We start from the raw sequence: 20,098 nt of genomic DNA on the forward strand, positions 1-20,098 counted from the left end.
GTTTTTTTTTTAAATTCCCCAAAAATACGTTTTTTTCGACTTGCTAACTAGGTATAACCCCTTAATTGGAAGCTATATTTTATGTTTAGCAAAAGAAGCCATAAATTAGCTGCAATCAAATTTTAACATTGAAATTTTTCGCAAATAAATCATCCAGCAAAGGACTGTATTAAAAAAAAATAAAATGTCAAGGTGACTAAAACTACAATAATGTAATGGGGAAATGTTATGCTTCTTATCCTAAGTGAGATATGAGATAATACGAAATGTACGCGTGTGAAGCCGACCGGCATGATTATTCGCAGCGGTTATTACACGTTGCTCTATTAATTTCTCCGGTTGTCTCCGCAGCAGACGATGACGTCTGAATCGGACACCGGCATTCCGATTCCAACCACACGTTGTCGCATACGTAATTTGCGCCTCGTGCGCGCCGATGAGTCGCGTTGCTCTCGAGCTGCCAACAGTGGCTTCACCGAAGTGCATAAATAATGTCGAGAGTTTGAACTTTGAGAGTCGGTTCGTGTGATGCATTGATTGATAACGCACCGTCAATAATTTCAATGCAACAGGTTGAACACAGATTCCAGAGAACGCAAGAAGTAATAAAAATTTAAGTTTAAAAGTATAAAAATAAATAAATTCATGTTTTATATGATCGGTGAAAATCTATATCCGTAGGAATAACATTGGAAATTTCAGAATATTTCGCACATGGATATACAAGAATACAAGTAAAATATAAAAAAAATGCGAGAAAATGAGAAGCAATTACGGAAATCATGCTACTTACAACAACGGAAAATTAATCAGAAGAAAATAAAGAAAATTCGATGAAAAGAGCGAAACAGCTAAATAAGAATTTTAAGAGTTCTGTGAGAAGTCTTTGCAGCAAATAGGAATATATACAGAAATGTGCAGAAAAAAATATAAATATCATTAATTAAAAGTAATAATAAGGGAATTTATAATTTTTTGTGATATTATAATTACAAGAAATATATATTAATTAAAATGTTTTTACACGTTTCGAGATAGAAAGATAAAGTATTTATAGATTCACAGTGGTTCACAAATTTCTGCAGATAATAATAAATTTTACAACTATTTAATTTTACTTCTTTAATAAAAAACAATAGAATTGCAACAGAAAATCACTAATTTCTTTGAAACGTATTGATCAGCCGAGGATATTTAATTATCTCTAATAAACTTGGCGCTAACATTATTAAAACAGTATTAATAATAAAAAAGCCGATTATATATACATGTAAAGCGAGAAAGAGCGAGGGGAAAAGTCGATTTGTGTCCTAAAGTCATTAATAACAGCTGGATGCTGCGTAATGCGGCTGAAATGGGAAATGAGTAATGGGGTCAGGCGCGCGTGGTGAGTACGAGGAAGTTCGGTATTCGCGAGGATCGCATAATCCTTTCCTAATGACGCAACCGTTTTTAGCTTTAATACGCAGCAACGATATCCGACTGCGTCTCGTATATTTCGTCGCGCGGATTAGCACTCAGCGCGCTGAAACGTATATGTAAAGTCACTCTGTATATATACACGGGAGAGACGGATACCTCGTGGATATCTCGACATGCATATCTCCGGATGCGCGAGTTTCTCGAAAACGAATATCTTGTTCTACCACCTTGCAACTCGCGCAACTGATTTACCCGATATTATTAAATATCATAAATTTATAAAAATCCTGTATTAAAATTAAATATTTAAAATTAAAACTTAAATAAATTAGTTACGATATTAATTACGTATCGCGTCTTGGTTTTTTTTTTACATTCGAGAATTTATATTAACTCTTCGTTCCTTATCATTCGAGGATCATCAATGCATGAAAAATATGAGTATATTTTTTTAGATTAAGTTTTTGATATATCTGTCATATGTTGAGATACAATATGTATCGGTGATTTTGGAACACTGCATGCCTGGCTTAATGCGAACATACGGAGTGCATCAGCACGACACCGATTCGGCTAGGCGAGGCGAGACGAGGCGAGCTTTCGAAATAAATCCTTCCATATGCGTAAATCACGCGAACTCTTTTTTTTCGAAACGCTGTTAATATTCCCGACATTTTCTAGCGACTGTCACCGCGCGATCGATTTCACCGGATTTTTAGACTTCTGTTGACCTGGATTATACTATTGCAAGAAAAATATCCTTATCAACTCGGTAAATCATGTTTCCGTGATCGTGCATGCGAATGATTCTCCGGATAATCCAAGTTGAGTGCGATTTTGATCGAACTCGCTCGATCTGATAGGAACTTTCTTTGTTCCGGGCACGATTGAAATACGCGTAATTACCTGAAGAACGTGAAAGTTACAACAGTACAAGTATCTATTATATTAATTTACACAATGGAGTATTTTCGTGAAAAGAATGTACACATTATCAAAGATGATACACCATGAGAGAATGTTTCGCAAAATTCGAAATATATGCGAGATTTTCTCGGCTATCTGATTCACGTAGTATCTATATCAAAACAGTCCAGGTCGATATCGAATTTTTCCCGGGTCTACCGATGAGCTTTCTCTCTTTCTCTTTCCCTCTCGGTCCGAAACATCGGGCGTCTTCGCCCGTTGCTGGGATCAGCCATCCCGTTTAAGTTTTACGGCGTACTTTAGCCGCAGCGGCGCGCTCGGACTCGTCCGGATGACCGTGCTCTCGGCGTTTCCATCTCGAATAGAAGTTTTTACGCTCCGGGAGCTTATTATCCGCGGAACAGCCGCGAGCGCTCGTATTTCCGGATATAATTTAGCCCGACGGATGTTTCAGCTGCGCGTGGCAGGCTTAATTTCGCACCTACGTGCGCGATCGCAGTCCACGAAAATGGAAATAACTTCTCTCGCGTTACGAGAGGGTTACAGAATGAACGAGCTCTGTTCTTGCTGTTCTTCGACGCTACGATGAACTCCGCGCGGGAAATAATTCAACGACGCTCGCGTCGTAAAACTGGCGTAAATTGGGCGCCGGTATACATCAGATGGTATCCATTTCCCAAGGCAACTATCGATAGCATTTTCCGTTAAATGTAGAATCAAATATGTTTATCCGCACCCTGGATAGCAGTTCGCGAAAGTAAAGTTGATCAATAAGTAATTGATGCAAATTTTTTATTCGTCAAAAATTATTTTTAAATGATTCTTAATAATAGAAATTTAAGTTTATATCGCAACGTTGATATTGTGTACTGCTTTAAATAAAATGTTTCTTTCCAATGAAAACTAATCAGAATTTTTATTTATTATTTGCAGACATCGCGGCGCAGCTTTACCGTCAATGGCGTTCTCCATCTGCTCGTCCTGGTCGGGCTTTTCGCTCTCAGCACGGCCGAGGCACGGACTTTCTGCCCTAATGGCTGTACCTGCGACGACGACACCTTGGTTGTCTCTTGCGTAGGCGCCAATCTGGACGTAATACCGATCGCGCTGAATCCTAGCATTCAGCGGATAGTGCTGAAAGAGAACCGCATCAAGATCGTGGACGCGGCGGCCTTCCAGTTCTACGGCGATTTGAAGAACGTTGATCTCTCCAGTAACCACTTGTTCACCATACCGAATGGCAGTTTCGACGCTCAACGACACTTAGTAGAACTTCACTTGAAGCACAATAAGATCTCGGCGTTGACTGAGAAAACGTTCCAAGGCCTCAAGTCTCTTACAGTGTTGAATCTGCGAGACAACTATCTGGAGACACTAAGTAGCGGCCTGTTCGCTTATTTGTCGAAGCTTGAGGAGCTCGATCTGGGTCAGAATCGCATATCGAAAGTCGAGCCAGGTGCATTCCAAAAACTAGGTACTCTTCGGGTGCTGTATCTCGACGACAATCAATTGCGAACTATCCCGTCGCCAGCCTTGGCGCCGATGAAGGCTCTCGCCGAGCTTCACATCGGCTGGAACGCCTTCTCTTCGTTGCCAGATGACGCATTTAAGGGCCTCGAGCAGTTGGCGGTGCTGGATATCATGGGCGCTGGATTGGACAACATTAGTGACGGGGCATTTCGCGGCTTGAACGCTCTTCGTAGTCTGAAACTGAGCGCTAACAAGTTGCGCGAAGTACCGACGAAGCAGCTAGCGGTGTTACCGCGTCTGGAAGAGCTCACCCTAGGTCAAAACTTTTTCACGATCCTGCGATCCGGCGCCTTCCAGAGTCTGTCGACGCTGAAGAAACTCGACGTGTCCGGCGCTAAGTTGCTGACTACCGTTGAGAAGGGAGCTTTCTCGGACAATGCCAATTTAGAGACACTCATATTGAATAGTAATAAACGGCTGGCCACGATGGAGGACGGTTCCCTGGCTGGTTTACCGAATCTGAGGCATCTGATGCTGCGCGATAACGCTTTCGTTACATTCTCGGAATCGCTGGTCGCTTGGAACGAACTGCGTCGATTGGATCTCAGTGAGAATCCGTTAATCTGCGACTGTAGTCAGCTTTGGCTAGCCGAGGTTCTCGTACCGAGGAATTCCAGTCCAGTTATATGCGCTGAGCCACCGGAATCCAAAGGTAAACCTATCAAGGGCATGACACCCGACGAACTAGGCTGCGCTTTCTCGGATCCGCGCAAACAGGCCCTGCTAGCGACTGTAGGCGCCGCCGGATTGGCTCTCTTTACCGGTATCGCTTTGATTCTATATTATCGATGTCGCAGACGCGTCCGAGACGCGCTCAAGGATTACAAATGGAAGAACCGTGCGATATCGCGGAAGGAGCATGAATATCAGAAGACCTTCTCCGATGATGAATACATTGTTCGTTCAGCGCACGCCCACCACCATCATCATCACCATCAACCGCCACAATCTCAGCCGGTGTCCACGCATCATCATCACCATCATCTTCAGCAGCAGTTGCAGCAACAGCAACAGCAGCCTCACGCACAGATGACGGCCGGTATCAAACCGATACCGGTGACGGAGCTGTAGCTAGAACTTCGGGCGGCGAGCCCCGGGACCGGCGGGGTCTGGTTCCTGCCGCATGGCAGCACCACCCTCGCCGAGGGCTTCACCTACATCGACGGCGAGACGGCGCGCCAGATGCGCCGCCCGGGAACGCTGCCCGTCGCGAACAATGCTTCCGGTCACCGCGGAGGAGCTGGAGGAGGAAAAGGAGGAGGTGGCGGAACGGGAGGTGGAGGGGGAGGCGGTAGGGGCGTCGTGGATGATGGCACGGCGTCGCTGAACGCCACGCCGATCGACGGAGTCACGTCCAGCACGGCGAGATCCCATTACTCCAGTCACTCCCTGCGTCGAACGCCGCATTCACAGCCACAACTCTCGGCCAGAGAACCGGACGACCGGATGCGGACTCTGGAGTCCGGACTTCAGAACGGAATCCCGGTTGGTAGTCGCCATCAGTCGTCGCCGCCGCCGCCGCTGCCCTCCAGGCATCAGGCAAATTGTGGCCAATCCTCGTATCCCACTCTGCCGGTCAACGGACACGCCGCTCATCACTATCATCATCATGCGAGGGAGCGTGAAAAAGACAGATCGTCCGTTCGCGAGAGAAATCGCGAGCGGGATAACGATCCACCACCGCCGCCACCGCCGCCGCCCATATCGTCTCACCGATCCGATAAACATCGAGAGGCCCAACTGGAAATGGAGCTGCGAGACAGCCTCGACATGGGTGTTATTGGGACGTATCGAGCGTAGACGAGCGTCGATGAACCGGTTGCGTCATCTTGCAGATCAAGAAAATGAGAAGACGCATTTATAGTCCAGAAAAGACGTAATCGCATGTTCGTGTAAACTCCTCCGCGTTGTTTCACTTAGTACGGGAAAATTTGTAAGAAAATAATTCCAAAACGTGTGACGAAGACAGCCTGAAGTTTCTATCTTCACAAGACGTAAAGGAAAGAAAATCAATGAAATGTAAAGAAGACTGAGAAAACATTGACAAAGAATATCAAAAAGTGAGAGCAAATGCGAATCACCATGTCGATATAATAGCAGATGATCGGTAATATATTCGGAATATCTATTTGATCGATATTAATCAGACCAGCGATATAGTTATTTGATTATCAATATAATGCCGCAAATCAGTCGATCAACTTTTCTGAGACAAGATGATATTCTAAAAATTATGTATTTCGTAGCTCTCAACGGTTTTTTAAATAAATCTATCTTCCTTCGACTCGAGAGTTAATACTCTCTACGTTATGTTGAGCATCATCGTCTCATGAATCTCCAGAGAAAAGAGGATTCAACACGGAAATGACTTTCGCCAGAAGTTTTCTCCGTTTTATCACTGATGACCACAAGATTGTCGCAGCCTTGTCCAGGATGAGTGATGCCAAACGGAAATCCCTCACGGATGAATAATCCGTGGGAAGGCAGGGTCGGTCTACAATCCCCAACCGACGGAAACGACGGGTCATCGGTCACGTGGAGCCTGTTGTTCCATGTGATACACGTACCTATATATACGCGTAAAAACACTGACATACACGGTATGATCGTGCCGAGACCATCGAGCTCGATCGCAACTGAAGTTCGATAACGCATCGGTCTACGTCGAGTTATTCTTCGTGAGCTCCGAAGAGTCAACGAGAACTTAACGAGTTGCTTAAACGTCGTCAAACAGATGAGAGCGATTCGTTAGGATCTATCGATCGTCGCCCGATCGTTTTATTCGAGACGGACACGCGACGAGAATTCGTATCGCGAAACGTGTATCATAAGCGAGGAGATACCGTACTAAAGAATGTAGAACTGCAGCTATATAAATATACATATATATACAGATATATAAATAAAAAAATATATATATACATAAATTATATATATTCTAAACGGTCGAATTATTTTCTAAATAAAAACACCAATGTACAGAGGCAATGACAGAGACGATATAGTTGAGCTAGTGTCAGGCGTCCTCGACTATCGTAACTTTAATGAACTTAACTTTAAATCGAGAGTTTCCGGATACCTGCTCACTAAGAAAAAAAGAGAATGAAAATCAGTAAGCGGGTACCCGCTTGCAATTCGATCCCTCGATCGTCGAGAGAGAAGAGATCGTGGGGTGGAGAAATTATCAAAATATCGATATCGCGCTCGAATTAGCGGTATGTAAGATCGGCCGTTTCTTTTTCTGGTCGATGTGTGTGTGTGTAAGACTCGTTAAGGATTTAACCTTAAGAAGGTTTACGCTGTTGTTAGGGAACCGCGCAGGTTTCTGAACGCGGATATCGTCCGTTTCTTTCGTTTTTTAGCGAATGGGTGTCTTTCGAGATCGAGATGTCAATCCACGCGATAGAGACATTAGAGAATTCTCGCAGATTTTCAGATACACGTTGATTAATATATGGATGATTTCATATCCAAAACATGACCAAAAATTAAAATTTTTTCTTATTATTATTAATATTATATTGTTATTATAAAACGTTAGTTTTTTTCATAAATAATTGAATAAAATATAGTCCATTATTTTTATAATTTTTTAAAATTTTGATTTTATTTGAAAAAGAGAGAAGGAAGAGAGAACCGCTTCGTGCACACCTGTCAACCTCGGAACATCATATATTTCATAGTCTAGAACGGAGTCGATCTATCTTGTCCTCAGGGTTTTTATTCGCGCGAAGAAAGCAACATCTCGCCGCACTCTCGACTATGCGAATTTTAACCGGTCTCCAATTCACGCCATCGGAATAGAGTTTTAATCGCCATTAAACGACGTTGGTATACGCCACGTGGATAACTTTCGGGTCACTTTTACTCTCAATATTATATACGAGGCAATTCCTGCGGCGATGTGCATCGGAAATCTCGCGGTCCTGATAAATCTCGGCTACATTAAAATGCACGGGGCGCGGCCGAGTTTAAGTTAGTTCCCCGAGAGACGTAATGGCTACGGAGCTAGAAAGAGCGAGAATACGAAAAAAGGAGAGGGGAAAAATAGAAAGAGACAGAGAGCAAAGAACGAGAGAGGGCGAGGTACGGCGAAGATGTACTTTACGGAACGAGATTATTTTTCCGCCCGAGTGTACCCAGTGGAATTCCACGGTCACCCAGCCTGAGAAAGGTGACTGCACCTTGAATCGACTCCCGGCGGCGCGGTGCAGTCGCTTGCTCGCTACCTCGCTGCTGGGCGTGGAAGAGAGTAGCGGAATTTCAGCTCCGGTAGAATTTGCAACGGGTTCGAAGATTAGGCTCGAAGAGCATTAACTCGTCGACACGGAAATCGGACGGAAATTGAATACGTTTAGTACTTGCAGCGATGTGTGTTGATTTGCACTCGGACTGTCTCAGAAATATCGTGATTACTTTTTCCCAATCGACTTCTCTCTCCTTTTCTCTTTTTATCTCTATATCGCGCGATAATAAAATAATAAAGATCAATTTTTGAAAAATTACAAGAAAAGATATGTATGCACATATACATAGCAAATATGACTTCAAATGATAAGTACATTAAAAGTGGAACGATGTGTTTAACGTTAAGAGCTAAAGGAATAAATGTCGTTAAATAAAATACTATGGTACATCGAGCATGATTTATCGGAGGAAAATTACGGATGCATCGAATGGCGAAGATACGGCGGGAGTGAAAGTTACTATCGATAATGGAGTAACCGTTCGGTATCGCCGAAGAAAGATATATTGCAACTCTACTTTTAGGTATAACTGCGCGTAGAATTCTCTCTTCTCTCCCGTGGATGCGTTTGCACATATCTCAAGGACACTCATCTTCGCTCTCATAAACCCTTTCTATCCCGTTGACGCCATTTGGCATCAGAGTCTTTATTATTTGATCGCGACGCGAAATTTGTCCGGATAAGAGCGAGATTTATAACATTCGACTATGTTCCTTCGATGTAAGATTAAAATATATATCGTTACGTATCATATTTTAATAATAAATTTAATGAAAAAGAAAAGCGAGAGATATATTCTTGTGTCGAAACAAGATTTGGCTGCCAAGGATCAAGATTTGCGAGTAACTTTAAGCAATCGTTGAAATTTTTCAAATGAGTGATATTAAGTTTCCGATATATCGATGTAATCGAATAAAATTTTGATGATTTTTCTAAATGGTTCGATATTGTTCTGTAAACATTCCGCGCTGCAATGCGTTTTGAGAAAATAAGTGTGACACACATACTGAAAAATATACTGAAATATATATCAATTGTAAAATCCGGATATTCGCGAAATATCGTTTCAAACGAGCGTCTCTTAGAAATAAGTTGGACACGAAATCAAGCCGTATAATCTATCGCCCATTTTTTGGCAAATGAATAATGTCACCGGAAATCTGAGAAAGATTTACAACATTATTTCCGCTCAAATTATGACTGCCATGAAGAAGAGCCAACATTTTTATTATTGCATCGTGTTGTACGACCGAACACCGCAAATACGATTTATAATTTTATACCGTAACAATTTTTGCTGTTTTACAAACACGTTTCGATATATTACATATCGAAGACTGCTTTAAATTCATGAGTGTTCGTGAGCGCTAAGCTCAGATTGAATTTTACGGAATAAATAAGACGGCGTAAAAAACGTGATCTCTTATCGACATAAGTAATTTAAATTTTTTGAGAATATGATATTACGTTTACGCTATAATATTATTACATTTATATATACATATGAATGAAAAGTTGTATGCTATATTATTCGTATTCGAGAATCAATATAATGCAAATGTTCTGTGACGTAAGATAGCAGCATTTCGGACACTCTAACGTTGATATCGACAAAGAGAACTAACATAGGGACATAGTATTTAATTTCGTAAGTTTGAAAATTAATCCGAAATATCCTGGGAAACTTTGCAAATTTCCGCGGGACGGCTTTATCCTCGCTTTTGACTAAACGAGAGAAATCGAGAGAAGCTTCTCCGCAAACGCCTGATGTAACGCTCGTGCAATTTTGAATCGCGATGCAACCAGATCCTTTCGAGAGACAAATATAATCCAAAAAATTTCACCTTTTTAAAATATATAAAATAATATAAAATAATAATATAAATTATCGATCGCTCATGATAATTTTTTTTCATGCGCGTGATTCGTTGTACAATTTTATTTATAATGAAGTACGATTTATTATACGACGACGCTCTTAATTTACAATCAGTAACAAGTACTTTACATCTAAAACACATTTATCTCGCTATTTTAATGAAAATTCCTCTTTTCTCATCAATCTTTTTTTGAATTTTACAAGAAACATAAAAATTAATTAGATACAATACTAACATTTCAAATATCGAAAGTTAGTAGTGCAAAAATAAATTTAAAAAAATATATTTTCTGGTGATGATAAATTATGATAACAAATCTTTGTATGTTTTATATATAAGTTGTGACATTTTTTACTTCTGTCAAATCCGTAGTGCGATATTGTTGAAAATTGTTAATGAATTGCGAAATTATGCGTATCTATATTTGGAATTATTATATTTTCTTGTATATATAATCAAATTGAAATTTATGTACGATAATTTGCGATTTAATTTCACGATTTCGAGGCGAGCCATTGAATAAATCTTAATAGCGTAATTAAAATACATTGTAAATGTCAGGATTCAAGTATCATAGATAGTTTTGTGAGCAGAGAAGAAAGAATATTAAAAAGCCATCATCACGATAGAAGCAGGACGAAAAGTGTATATTTTACAATATGACCGTGATACACTAAAATCTCATCATATAATATTATCGTATCGCTAGTCATTCGACGTATTTCAAAAAAAAGAAAAAGAAGGAAAGAAAGAGAAAGGAATAAAAGGAATAATAGAAAGAAAGAAGCGTTTGAATGATCGAGTAAATTAATCGAAATATTAAATTATTGTACAAAATTGAGCGCCGGTAGTTCGTAAGGCCTATTGTATCTTTTTTTCGTATCGATTATGTATACGCACATGTAAAGTGCCACGGCACAACGAAATACACGAATGAGAAATGAAAAATGCATAATCCAAATCAGATTTAAATCTCAGAAAGATGTAATCGTTTATATATTTCTCCTGAAGATATAAAATAGAAATTTAAATTTGACAGTGATATAAATAAAAATTTAAATTTTTTAACATCAATTGGAAATCTGACACAATGTCATTCATATTTTTATCCTTTATCATATCTATTTCTTATAAATATATATATAATATATATTTTATTCATCATATGCGTCTCGTGTATTTCACTGTGACTGGGCTCCTAAATCGGCGCCGCGTCAAAAGGCGCGCACACCTCTCGTCTCATATCTGTCATAACACTCATCCGAGTTCCTTCTGCCGTTCGAGAGATAAGCTCGAGTTCTGCCATTCGACCGCGAGCTCACGATGCCGTTATCGGACAACGACAGGGCGTCGATTGACGAATTCCGCGTACTTAGCTGCGCGCAATGCAATCTCTCTCGCTGGAGGTGTCAGTATTCAAGCGCGCGCTTATCAGTACTCTCGATAAACTTAGTATCAATACGTGCTCTGTGCACCATTGTGATCGCGATTCCCGGATATGTGCATGATAACGGGAACTTACGGTGCGAAGACAGACGTAACAATTAATCCTCTGTGTACAACACAGTACACTTTCGGTACAATATTTAAAGAAAAAAATCATATTTTTTTTACATTAACAGTCATAACAGAAGAAAATTTCGAGATCGAATTACTCGCGTCGCGCGTAATTTATTTTGGAAAATGTAGAAATTACACAGTTAACACGTCTGTCTCTAAGTATTCAGTTTGTTAATTGGATTCGATCTAGGAGGAGAAATGAATTTCACCCACAGAAAGGATTCACGGGTGGTTAAACAAGTTTCCCTTCGCTAATGATATTCCATGTATCGAATTTAAACGACCTAATCTTAAATTGTGATATATATATACGTATAGTATTTGATTCTCGCGCAGCTGTGCGAAACTGTAAATTTCACGAGATGAATTTTATGCACATTCCACGGGAGATCGTACATATATCATTAAAGTGATATTTCGCGCTTCTCCAGGATGGCGGAACTTAAAGCTTCTTCTATCGACCGATATCTTTAGGCGATTGTAATTCTTCGATCTCGTCTCTGTGCACTTTAGATTTGAAAGACGATCATAGAGAATCGAGATCTAGTTCGAGTCGAGATTTGATCGGCAAACGAGCCGATGAATACAGACGCATACATAAAAACACTCTCAATTTGATTCACACAAACGCGCACGCACACACCTACACACTGTACATTCGTGTAAAGCATAGCGGAGCCTTATTGAGAAAGCAATATTCATCCTTAAACTGCTTAAAGTATTTTCAAGCTGCTAATCTATCGAGCGATTAATTCCTACGCTAGGTAAAAGAACGAAACGTCTCTCCTGCGATGCGAACAGGGAAAACTCGACGATCGCGAAATGATTCGCGATCGGCGAGGATCCGAATTCGCGCGAGAGGACTAGAAGCTGTGACCCACGGATAACACGTGCCAGTTCAGGAATTATCGCGAAGATCCTCCTTCGAATTTTGATTATCTATTACCGCGAATAAGGTGTACATCGAGTCTTTTCTTTTGATTTCTCTCTGATATTTTTCGGAAATATTACCACTCCATGAGTGCAGAAACAACCGTACTATCATCCGGAACAAATTACGATAGAAATATAAAACAGCGTGTTCACTCTCTCTAGACCGTATAATACAGCGTAGAATTGGATTGGAAGGACAAGTTTAATTACCGTGTGGACTCTCGCGTTTACGTAAACATCGCGAAATTTCGTTCGTACACAAAAAGCGGTTTTGCGAACGAAAAAGTTTTGCGAACTGGCCGCGTCTGACGGCGAGGCTGAAATATATTTTCGCCGCGAAAAACACGCGAGTCGAGTAAAAACCAAATTAAATTCTTAAGTCGTGCAAAAGGAGTCGTTGGAGTACGGTACACGGCTGTAAATATCTATCGAAAAATTTTCAGAGAAAATCTAAGAGAGACTTCCTCTCTAGACCATGGAGTGCACCTTTCGCATAATAGTCGCGAATCGAAATTCAAAGTTTCTCGCGACTAGCCCGAACTCACCACTTTGAAAGTGATCCGCGCGCGCAAAAAAAAAAACGCGATTTTCTCCTCGCAGCGTTTATTAATCGATAGCCGCTCTGCGCGTCCGAGAGTGGCACTCTTGCCCGTATACGCGGCGCGCGCTGTTTTTATTAAACGATCGCATCACGTTCCAGGGGGGCGGTCAACAATCCGGGTCGACAGAGAGTAGTTATCCACTTCGCGCAAATATCGATCACCATCAGTCGTTTCGCGGACCAACTGCGAAAGTCGTCGATGTCGTTATACCGTGGGTACAAGTATAGTAGAGCCTCCCCGACTCTCCTTTGTAAATACATCTCATATCCTCTCCCTCTATCCTTTTATTCTCGGAGAAAAATAATCCGCATTTTTGCCGCGCGGTTAGCGTCAAATACGCCGATGTGCGATTTTCCTCGTCTCATCTTGATCGATTCGAGAAAGAGAGAGAGGGAGAAAACGCGCGTTCCTTTATATAAAATAAATATAAAATTTATATAAAAATCATTTACGTAAAATAAATGAAATTCTAAATAACTCGATGTAATGAAAAAAATTCATCGCGATCGTATTTGACGTTAAACGCGGCGCTAGATGTGGTTGCTCGAATTTCACCCCATTGAATCGCGACCTTGTAATGAACAAGTTAAATTTCATTCGGACGGTACGTATCAAGTGCAAACGGTCCGTCGATCGTTTCATCGTTTTACTTGTGCGAAAAAAAAAAACAGAAAACTTATTAAATAAATAAATTTTTGACTGCGCTAAGAATAAATTTAATAACGGCGCTGGAGAATGCGAGGCGACACACGCGCGTTAAACAATCGCATTCATCGCCTATACTCGATTTTCTCTTTACTTATCGAATCTTTCATTAAGATATACCGTAAAGGCGAAGCCGCGCGAATATTACCGACAAATCCCGCGGTCTTCTTTTCATCCGTTCTCCGATGAAGGTGCCGATCCGATCAATGGGCGACCAGTGTAAATATTATTATCGCGTGTGGGTGAGCGAGAGAAAAGAAGGCGAGCGAGAAATATGCATAGCGCTCATCATCGCCGTCGTGTTTCTTGGCATGGAAAAAAGACAAGCGAATGTACTGACTCGTCGAAGCGAGCGGGGAAAGGGCTTTCGAGAGAGTCCCTGGGCCATAACATAGGTCATTAATAATAATAATAATAATAGTTATAATAATATTAATAGGGATATTCCAGCGTTATTTTGTACATAAACAACTTTATCAACAGATATTAAGAAGTCATCAATAAATCTATATATAAAAAAATATGAATTAGAGCCTGTTATATTTCTTTCATCTATCCTTTATTTCCGATTATGTTCTATATCGAATAGATTTAAGGTGCTTTCCATTTACATCAAAACTCAGATAAATCTCACTTTTGTCTTTCTTTAACATGAATGTTGAAGAAAGACAGAAGTGAGATTTATCTGAGTTTTGATGTAAATGGAAAGCACCTTTAGATTGAAAAGAGAAACACAACTTTTTTTAATATCGCATCTTGTTTGTAATGAATTTTGCATCGCTTAATCCTATGTGAAATATTGTTTTTCACAAATAAACCAATATACAATGTTTTACAAATGCTATTCGCTATGAGTGCGGTCGAATATTTGCAGGAATCAATATTCGCATCTGTGTTTAGCGGTGCATTTAACGCTAGATATGGCTGACTAATTCTGAGTTTCATTTATCTAATATGGAAATCACATTCTCTCAGTGTAAACACGGGAAGAAACTCAAACAGTTACATTTACTGTAATGTGGTTCCATTTGTGCAATACGAAGATCACATTGAGTAGTAAACATACAATGCGGATGCGATAACTGGATTTTGCATCAAATTATTATTTAAAATATAAAGCAATATTTTGCTTTTTCGCGTTGAAACTAGATTTTTATTTCATCATCATATACGTTACATTCGAGAACAAAAATTTGCCATGTCTAGTTCAGCCATGCTGCAGTTTGCTGCAAATGAAATATTGCCAAATTTTTCACGCGAATAAATTTCCGTGCAATATTACAAATGAAAAGCGGAGCTGCCTCATATATATTTTGCATAATTTCATTATGATAGGATTACGTCAGGTTCCGGCAGTTTCGAGCAAAGTTATGCATGCGTACTTTAATAATTTGCATAGAAAAAAATATCCAATATATACCTTCAAATATTGACTTTTATTAAATCAATTCAACAGCACAAATCAGCAAATACAATTGTTTTCCTAATTATATATAAAAGCTATATTTGTTATCATTTATGTAACGCTTTGGTACGATGATTAAACATATGCTCGCATAATATTAATATAAAAAATTTTCGGTATTTATAACAAAGACCATATGACATTCATATATTATATATAATGTTGCAGGGTCTTTCTTAAGTTAGCTTTATTATAAAACGTCAGTCTACCAAAATTCGCCATCTTAAAGACTAATTCTGTAGAATGTCTGCAACATTTATATACATACATATATACCTCTATTTATATGTACATAAGTTCCAAAATCACCTGACATGTTTTTAATGACAGATTATTTCGTTAGTTTAGAGTTAATTTTTTTTTAACAGAATTTTTTTTTAAAGAATGTTGAGAAATCAATAATTTTCAAATTAAACCTAACTAAAAAAGAAAAATTTTTAGCAAACTAAATTTTTAGGAATTAAATGGATAAACTTTAGTTTAATTTTAGATAGAATGTTTTGATAAAATTTAATTTTTAAGCTTAGTAACAAAGATATATAATACAAAAGACTCGAAAATAAATAATAGTCTCTCTCGAGGTTTCGAGAGGAAACTTTACAAGTTAACCAAAAAATCTGTCGTTAAAAAATTCAATGGTTTTTTGGCATTATATACATGCACATAGGGTATAAAATTCAAAAATTACATGCACAATTTCGGAATGTATTAAAAATAAAACTGATCTATTGAATAGATATCTTTGACACATAAAACAAAGAATTACATTTTGCGCAATAGCGCAAATATATTTATTTGAAATAATTTAATGAATCATATTAAATAAGCAATTACACTGTATATACGACTTATTAAGTTCTTTTTCTTTTGTTTTTTTTTCTATTTTTTTGATTAGAAAAATGTGATGTTACAAATTACGTAATTTTTTTGGTCATGATTTTTTTAATATATATATATTTTTTTCTATTCAAAACAGTGTCTCACATAGCAATTATGAGACAATGTGTATGTTTTGTGCAGATAAACTACATCGCAATTGTATTTTATGATCAATTTTCTTTCGCAAATAACTAATTTTTTTTGGCCATTGCAATGCCCAGGCCCAGAATACTTGCAATACCAATAATAACACCTCCCGCGACAGCCATACCCACGAGGCCCTCTGCAAAAAAAAAGGAACAAACAAAATTCAATGCCAATTTCAGTTAAAAAAATGTGACTATTGAGTATTTTAAATAACATTTGTAATTTTATTATGTTAATCCCGCGAAGCATTATTAATTATATTCATAAAAGATTCGATTAATAATAAAGGAAGAACAATGAGACATGCATCGAGCAACATAATGGTATTAAATAGTGGTCTTTTATGTAATCGGTACATAAATTTTTATTAATTATTATACAAGATGTACAGAGAGATGAAATATTAAATAGATGCATTATAAAAAATATGCAGCAATGACTATTAACAAAAGTACCGAATCTGTACTAAATTCTTTAATTTATGTATTTAAATATGAAATTAAATATCACACATAAAAGGAACTAAGGTATTAATAAACATGCACAAAATAAAAAAATTAAATATAAAATCTAAAAAGTGGTGAAAGAAATTACATCATTAAAATTAAAGTTAAAACTTTATCGCAGAAATATATGCGATACATTTGTTATTTTTTGATAATTGATGAGGTTAGTTTGAATTATGGGGACAGGGAATTATTAAGTAGAATAAATGTAAAATTTAGCAATCCAGGAGAATAGAAAAATGATTAGAAGCAACCAGAAATAATATGACTGCATAAGAAAATCACAGAAACTTCTTAGCGATATTGCCCCTAAGCAAAGCTTGATTTTTATTCTTTTAAGCCGATAATAAATTATAAAAGGAAAACCTTTTTCCATCTTCTTTTTTATCAATGTTTCCAGTTGTTGTACTTGCACATTTGCAGGTTCAATCTGAAGGAATGACCTCACATATGATAGTGCTTTTGAATATTCCTGGAAAGATATAAGAGAATGAACAAAGAGATTAAGAATGTTATGGCTACAATATCAAACATATTCGCTCATAATAACCATATTTACCTTTATTCTGGCATTTCCAATAGCTAAGTAATACAGGCAATCACGTTTTTCCGTATCATAATTGTTATAGAGATCTTCTAATAACAGTATTCCTTTTCTAATATCGGCAGAATATTTGCTTCTTACAAGGCACCAGGCATATTCAAATTGTGCTTTTTGTGTAACATGTGATGCACGCAATTGCTCGTGATATACACTTTCAAATTTCTAAAATATAGCATAACAATTGTATGTTGAAATGATTGTGTTACGAAATGTACAATATTTATATACTTTTCTAAAATATTTTTCAAGGTTCATAATACTTGTTAATTGATGAATCATTTAGAATTTATTGCAAAACGTAAATTATTAACAATGTCAATTTAATTGCGATTTAAATATTACTTATAATATACTTATACTATTATGAAATATCACTGTGATGTTCCTCGCTGAACATGTTTCAAGACCATGAAAATGCAGAATGATTCGAGAATTGTAAAAGTACACAAGAATTCTCTTTTATATGAGTATGAAGTTTCCCAGATTGTGATAACGTAACGATACAAAGTAAAAAATAAAATATTACACAAATAAAGACAAGTCAAGTATACTATCTTATCTACTCTAACCTAACTTTCTGATACATATTATTATTCCTTCTTGATCAATTTAAAATCCAACACAAAAAATGACATGTCAAAGTAGGAATTGTGGAAATATCGGAGACATGAAAATCACTGTTTAATATATGTTTACCTTTAAATCTTCAGAAGAAACAACATCATTTAAAACGTCTTCCATCTTTCCCAACACGAAAGACACAAAGCATAAAGAGCACTTCACTATTGCATTGAGAGAAAAAATAGCGAAAAAAAAGATTATACACACTATACTCTCTACAAATATATATGTTTTATATAATCGGGAATTAGTTTTTTAAATGATTATAGGTATATTATAAAACGATTTTTGACATATTAAGAACGAGAGACGGTAAACTATCTAAATATCATATTGTGCAGATGGCGCTATTTGTGAATTTTATTTCGTATAAAAAGGGTAAAATAAAAATAATATTTAATAATATGTATAATATATAAAAGAAAATGTGTAACATCTATTTGTAAGTGCAATCACTTGATTTTAAGGAGACAATTAGAAAAATTGATAAATATACGGTATAAAAGTTTTTAATTTTTTAAAAACTGATTTTATAAATAAATTTTTAAAAAATTAGAAGAAACCCTTGTACTAAATATTTACGATTTCTTAATATTTACTTGATTTTAATATAACATCAAAATATATTTAACAAATCAAGCAAGAGACCTTTATATTATATAAACATTTATTTTATGTTTATATTTTTTTTATTAATTTATTAATATGTTCAACAAAAAATGCTTTGAGTTATGGGTTCCCGTAGAATTTATTTAATGGAACTGTCGCATCCTTCACATGATCGCATCTTTGCATTACTATATTTGCATATAATACGATGGTTACTCGATATTTTTTTTAACGTTTCCAATATTGTATGCTGCAGATAATATATTCTCAGTAATTTTATTATTTTTTTATGATTTTATTAATACTCACTTTAATTGAAGTTACGGCCACATGGAGTTTACTTATCGGGATTGTCGTGATATGATGATCGTCCGATATTTTCTCGGCACTCGCGATATACGTTGATAATCTTCCTCGGTGACTTATTAATATTGTATTGACGTATTTTGCTTGGAACGATCGCGCACAGTTATTTAACAGAACCATCACACTTTCGCACTATTTAATATATTGCATTTACACATGATACAATCGATCGTCCGATGCTTTTTTCGGCACTTCAGATTCTACGCGCTTCCTTGTACACGATATAATTTATGTTCAATAATCTAAATTTGCTCAGATGTGATGAGATATATAATTCTTAACCGTAATATAGTAATATATCGTATTGTATTTATAACTAACGAATGTAATATTAATTACAGCGATTATTACTCACAATATTTCATCGCATTTACGTCAGCATCACAAGCGTCTCGACGCCACGAAAAACCGCGCGAAACTCTGAGCAACACAATGAAGTGAGCGCGAAGATCACATAGCATAAACAAAGACGTATACATAGATAGACTATGCGTCTATTAAAAGCAAAAAAGTAAACATTAGTGAGAGGACATTAGAAAGTCAGATGCTTTTCTTGTTCAACAAGAAAAGAATCGGGCAAAGAAAGCATTTAAATCCTTATTGTTTTCTTATACCATTTAATGCTGTCTTCAATGTATAAATCTATAGATGCACTCCACTTGACACTATAAATTCTTCGAGCGTTTGATTGACCAATGAAAAAAAATTACTCCTCGAAATACATAAAATATGCGAATTTTAAAAAATCAAAGAGAAACACATTCTTTTTTTATATCGAACATGTCTTTAAAAAATATTTTGTATAAACGAGACGTGTCTCCAGTAAATTCAATTTCTTTAATTAATCAATCAGATAATTCGGAATATTTTTAAATAGAAGGTATCTTATCTCATTTTCTTATTTCGTTAGTGACTGTTCCGATCCTGCGATTTGAATTATTATGTTATACTATCATTTAAAATTTGAATTGTTTGTGCTAATTTCTAATAAATATGATATTAAAACATATGTTTATAAACTATAATAAACATATGTTTATAAACTATTATATATGATATTATTATACTATATATATTATTTGGATATAAACACAG

General features: G+C 37.0%; 3 protein-coding genes across 4 annotated transcripts in view; 2 read left to right on the top strand and 1 right to left on the bottom strand.

Annotated features, from left to right (window-relative positions):
• The window catches only part of LOC145969263 (uncharacterized), a 191,755-nt gene extending 186,805 nt beyond the window's left edge, over positions 1-4,950 (top strand). Inside the window, exon 5 of the mRNA XM_083095231.1 lies at positions 3,283-4,950. Within this exon, the coding sequence (XP_082951357.1) occupies positions 3,283-4,950 (1,668 nt within the window). The remainder of the gene's footprint in view (positions 1-3,282) is intronic.
• Positions 4,951-5,061: 111 nt separating this feature from the next.
• On the top strand, positions 5,062-14,338 carry LOC145969264 (uncharacterized). Its single transcript, XM_083095232.1, has one exon. It carries the CDS (start codon positions 5,062-5,064, stop codon positions 5,677-5,679), a length of 618 nt encoding a protein of 205 aa, XP_082951358.1. The 3' UTR covers positions 5,680-14,338.
• An 885-nt stretch (positions 14,339-15,223) lies between these two features.
• On the bottom strand, positions 15,224-19,243 carry Fis1 (Mitochondrial fission 1 protein). 2 transcript variants are annotated; one of them, XM_083095233.1, is made up of 5 exons: positions 18,947-19,243; positions 18,104-18,189; positions 17,363-17,569; positions 17,170-17,275; positions 15,224-16,433 (listed from the first exon to the last, which is right to left on the bottom strand). In XM_083095233.1, coding segments are annotated over exons 1-5 (492 nt in total). In that variant the 5' UTR covers positions 18,948-19,243; the 3' UTR covers positions 15,224-16,341. The 2 variants fall into 2 exon arrangements, with proteins under 2 accessions (XP_082951359.1, XP_082951360.1); XM_083095234.1 differs by lacking the exon at positions 18,947-19,243 and having other exon boundaries at positions 18,104-18,366.
• Between the last annotated feature and the right edge of the window lie 855 nt (positions 19,244-20,098).

Source organism: Camponotus vicinus, unplaced genomic scaffold (genome assembly GCF_025532165.1).
Source record: "Camponotus vicinus isolate PSW18456_S1 unplaced genomic scaffold, iyCamVici1.0 SCAF_3, whole genome shotgun sequence".
In the NCBI taxonomy this organism is placed as follows: Eukaryota; Metazoa; Arthropoda; class Insecta; order Hymenoptera; family Formicidae; genus Camponotus; species Camponotus vicinus.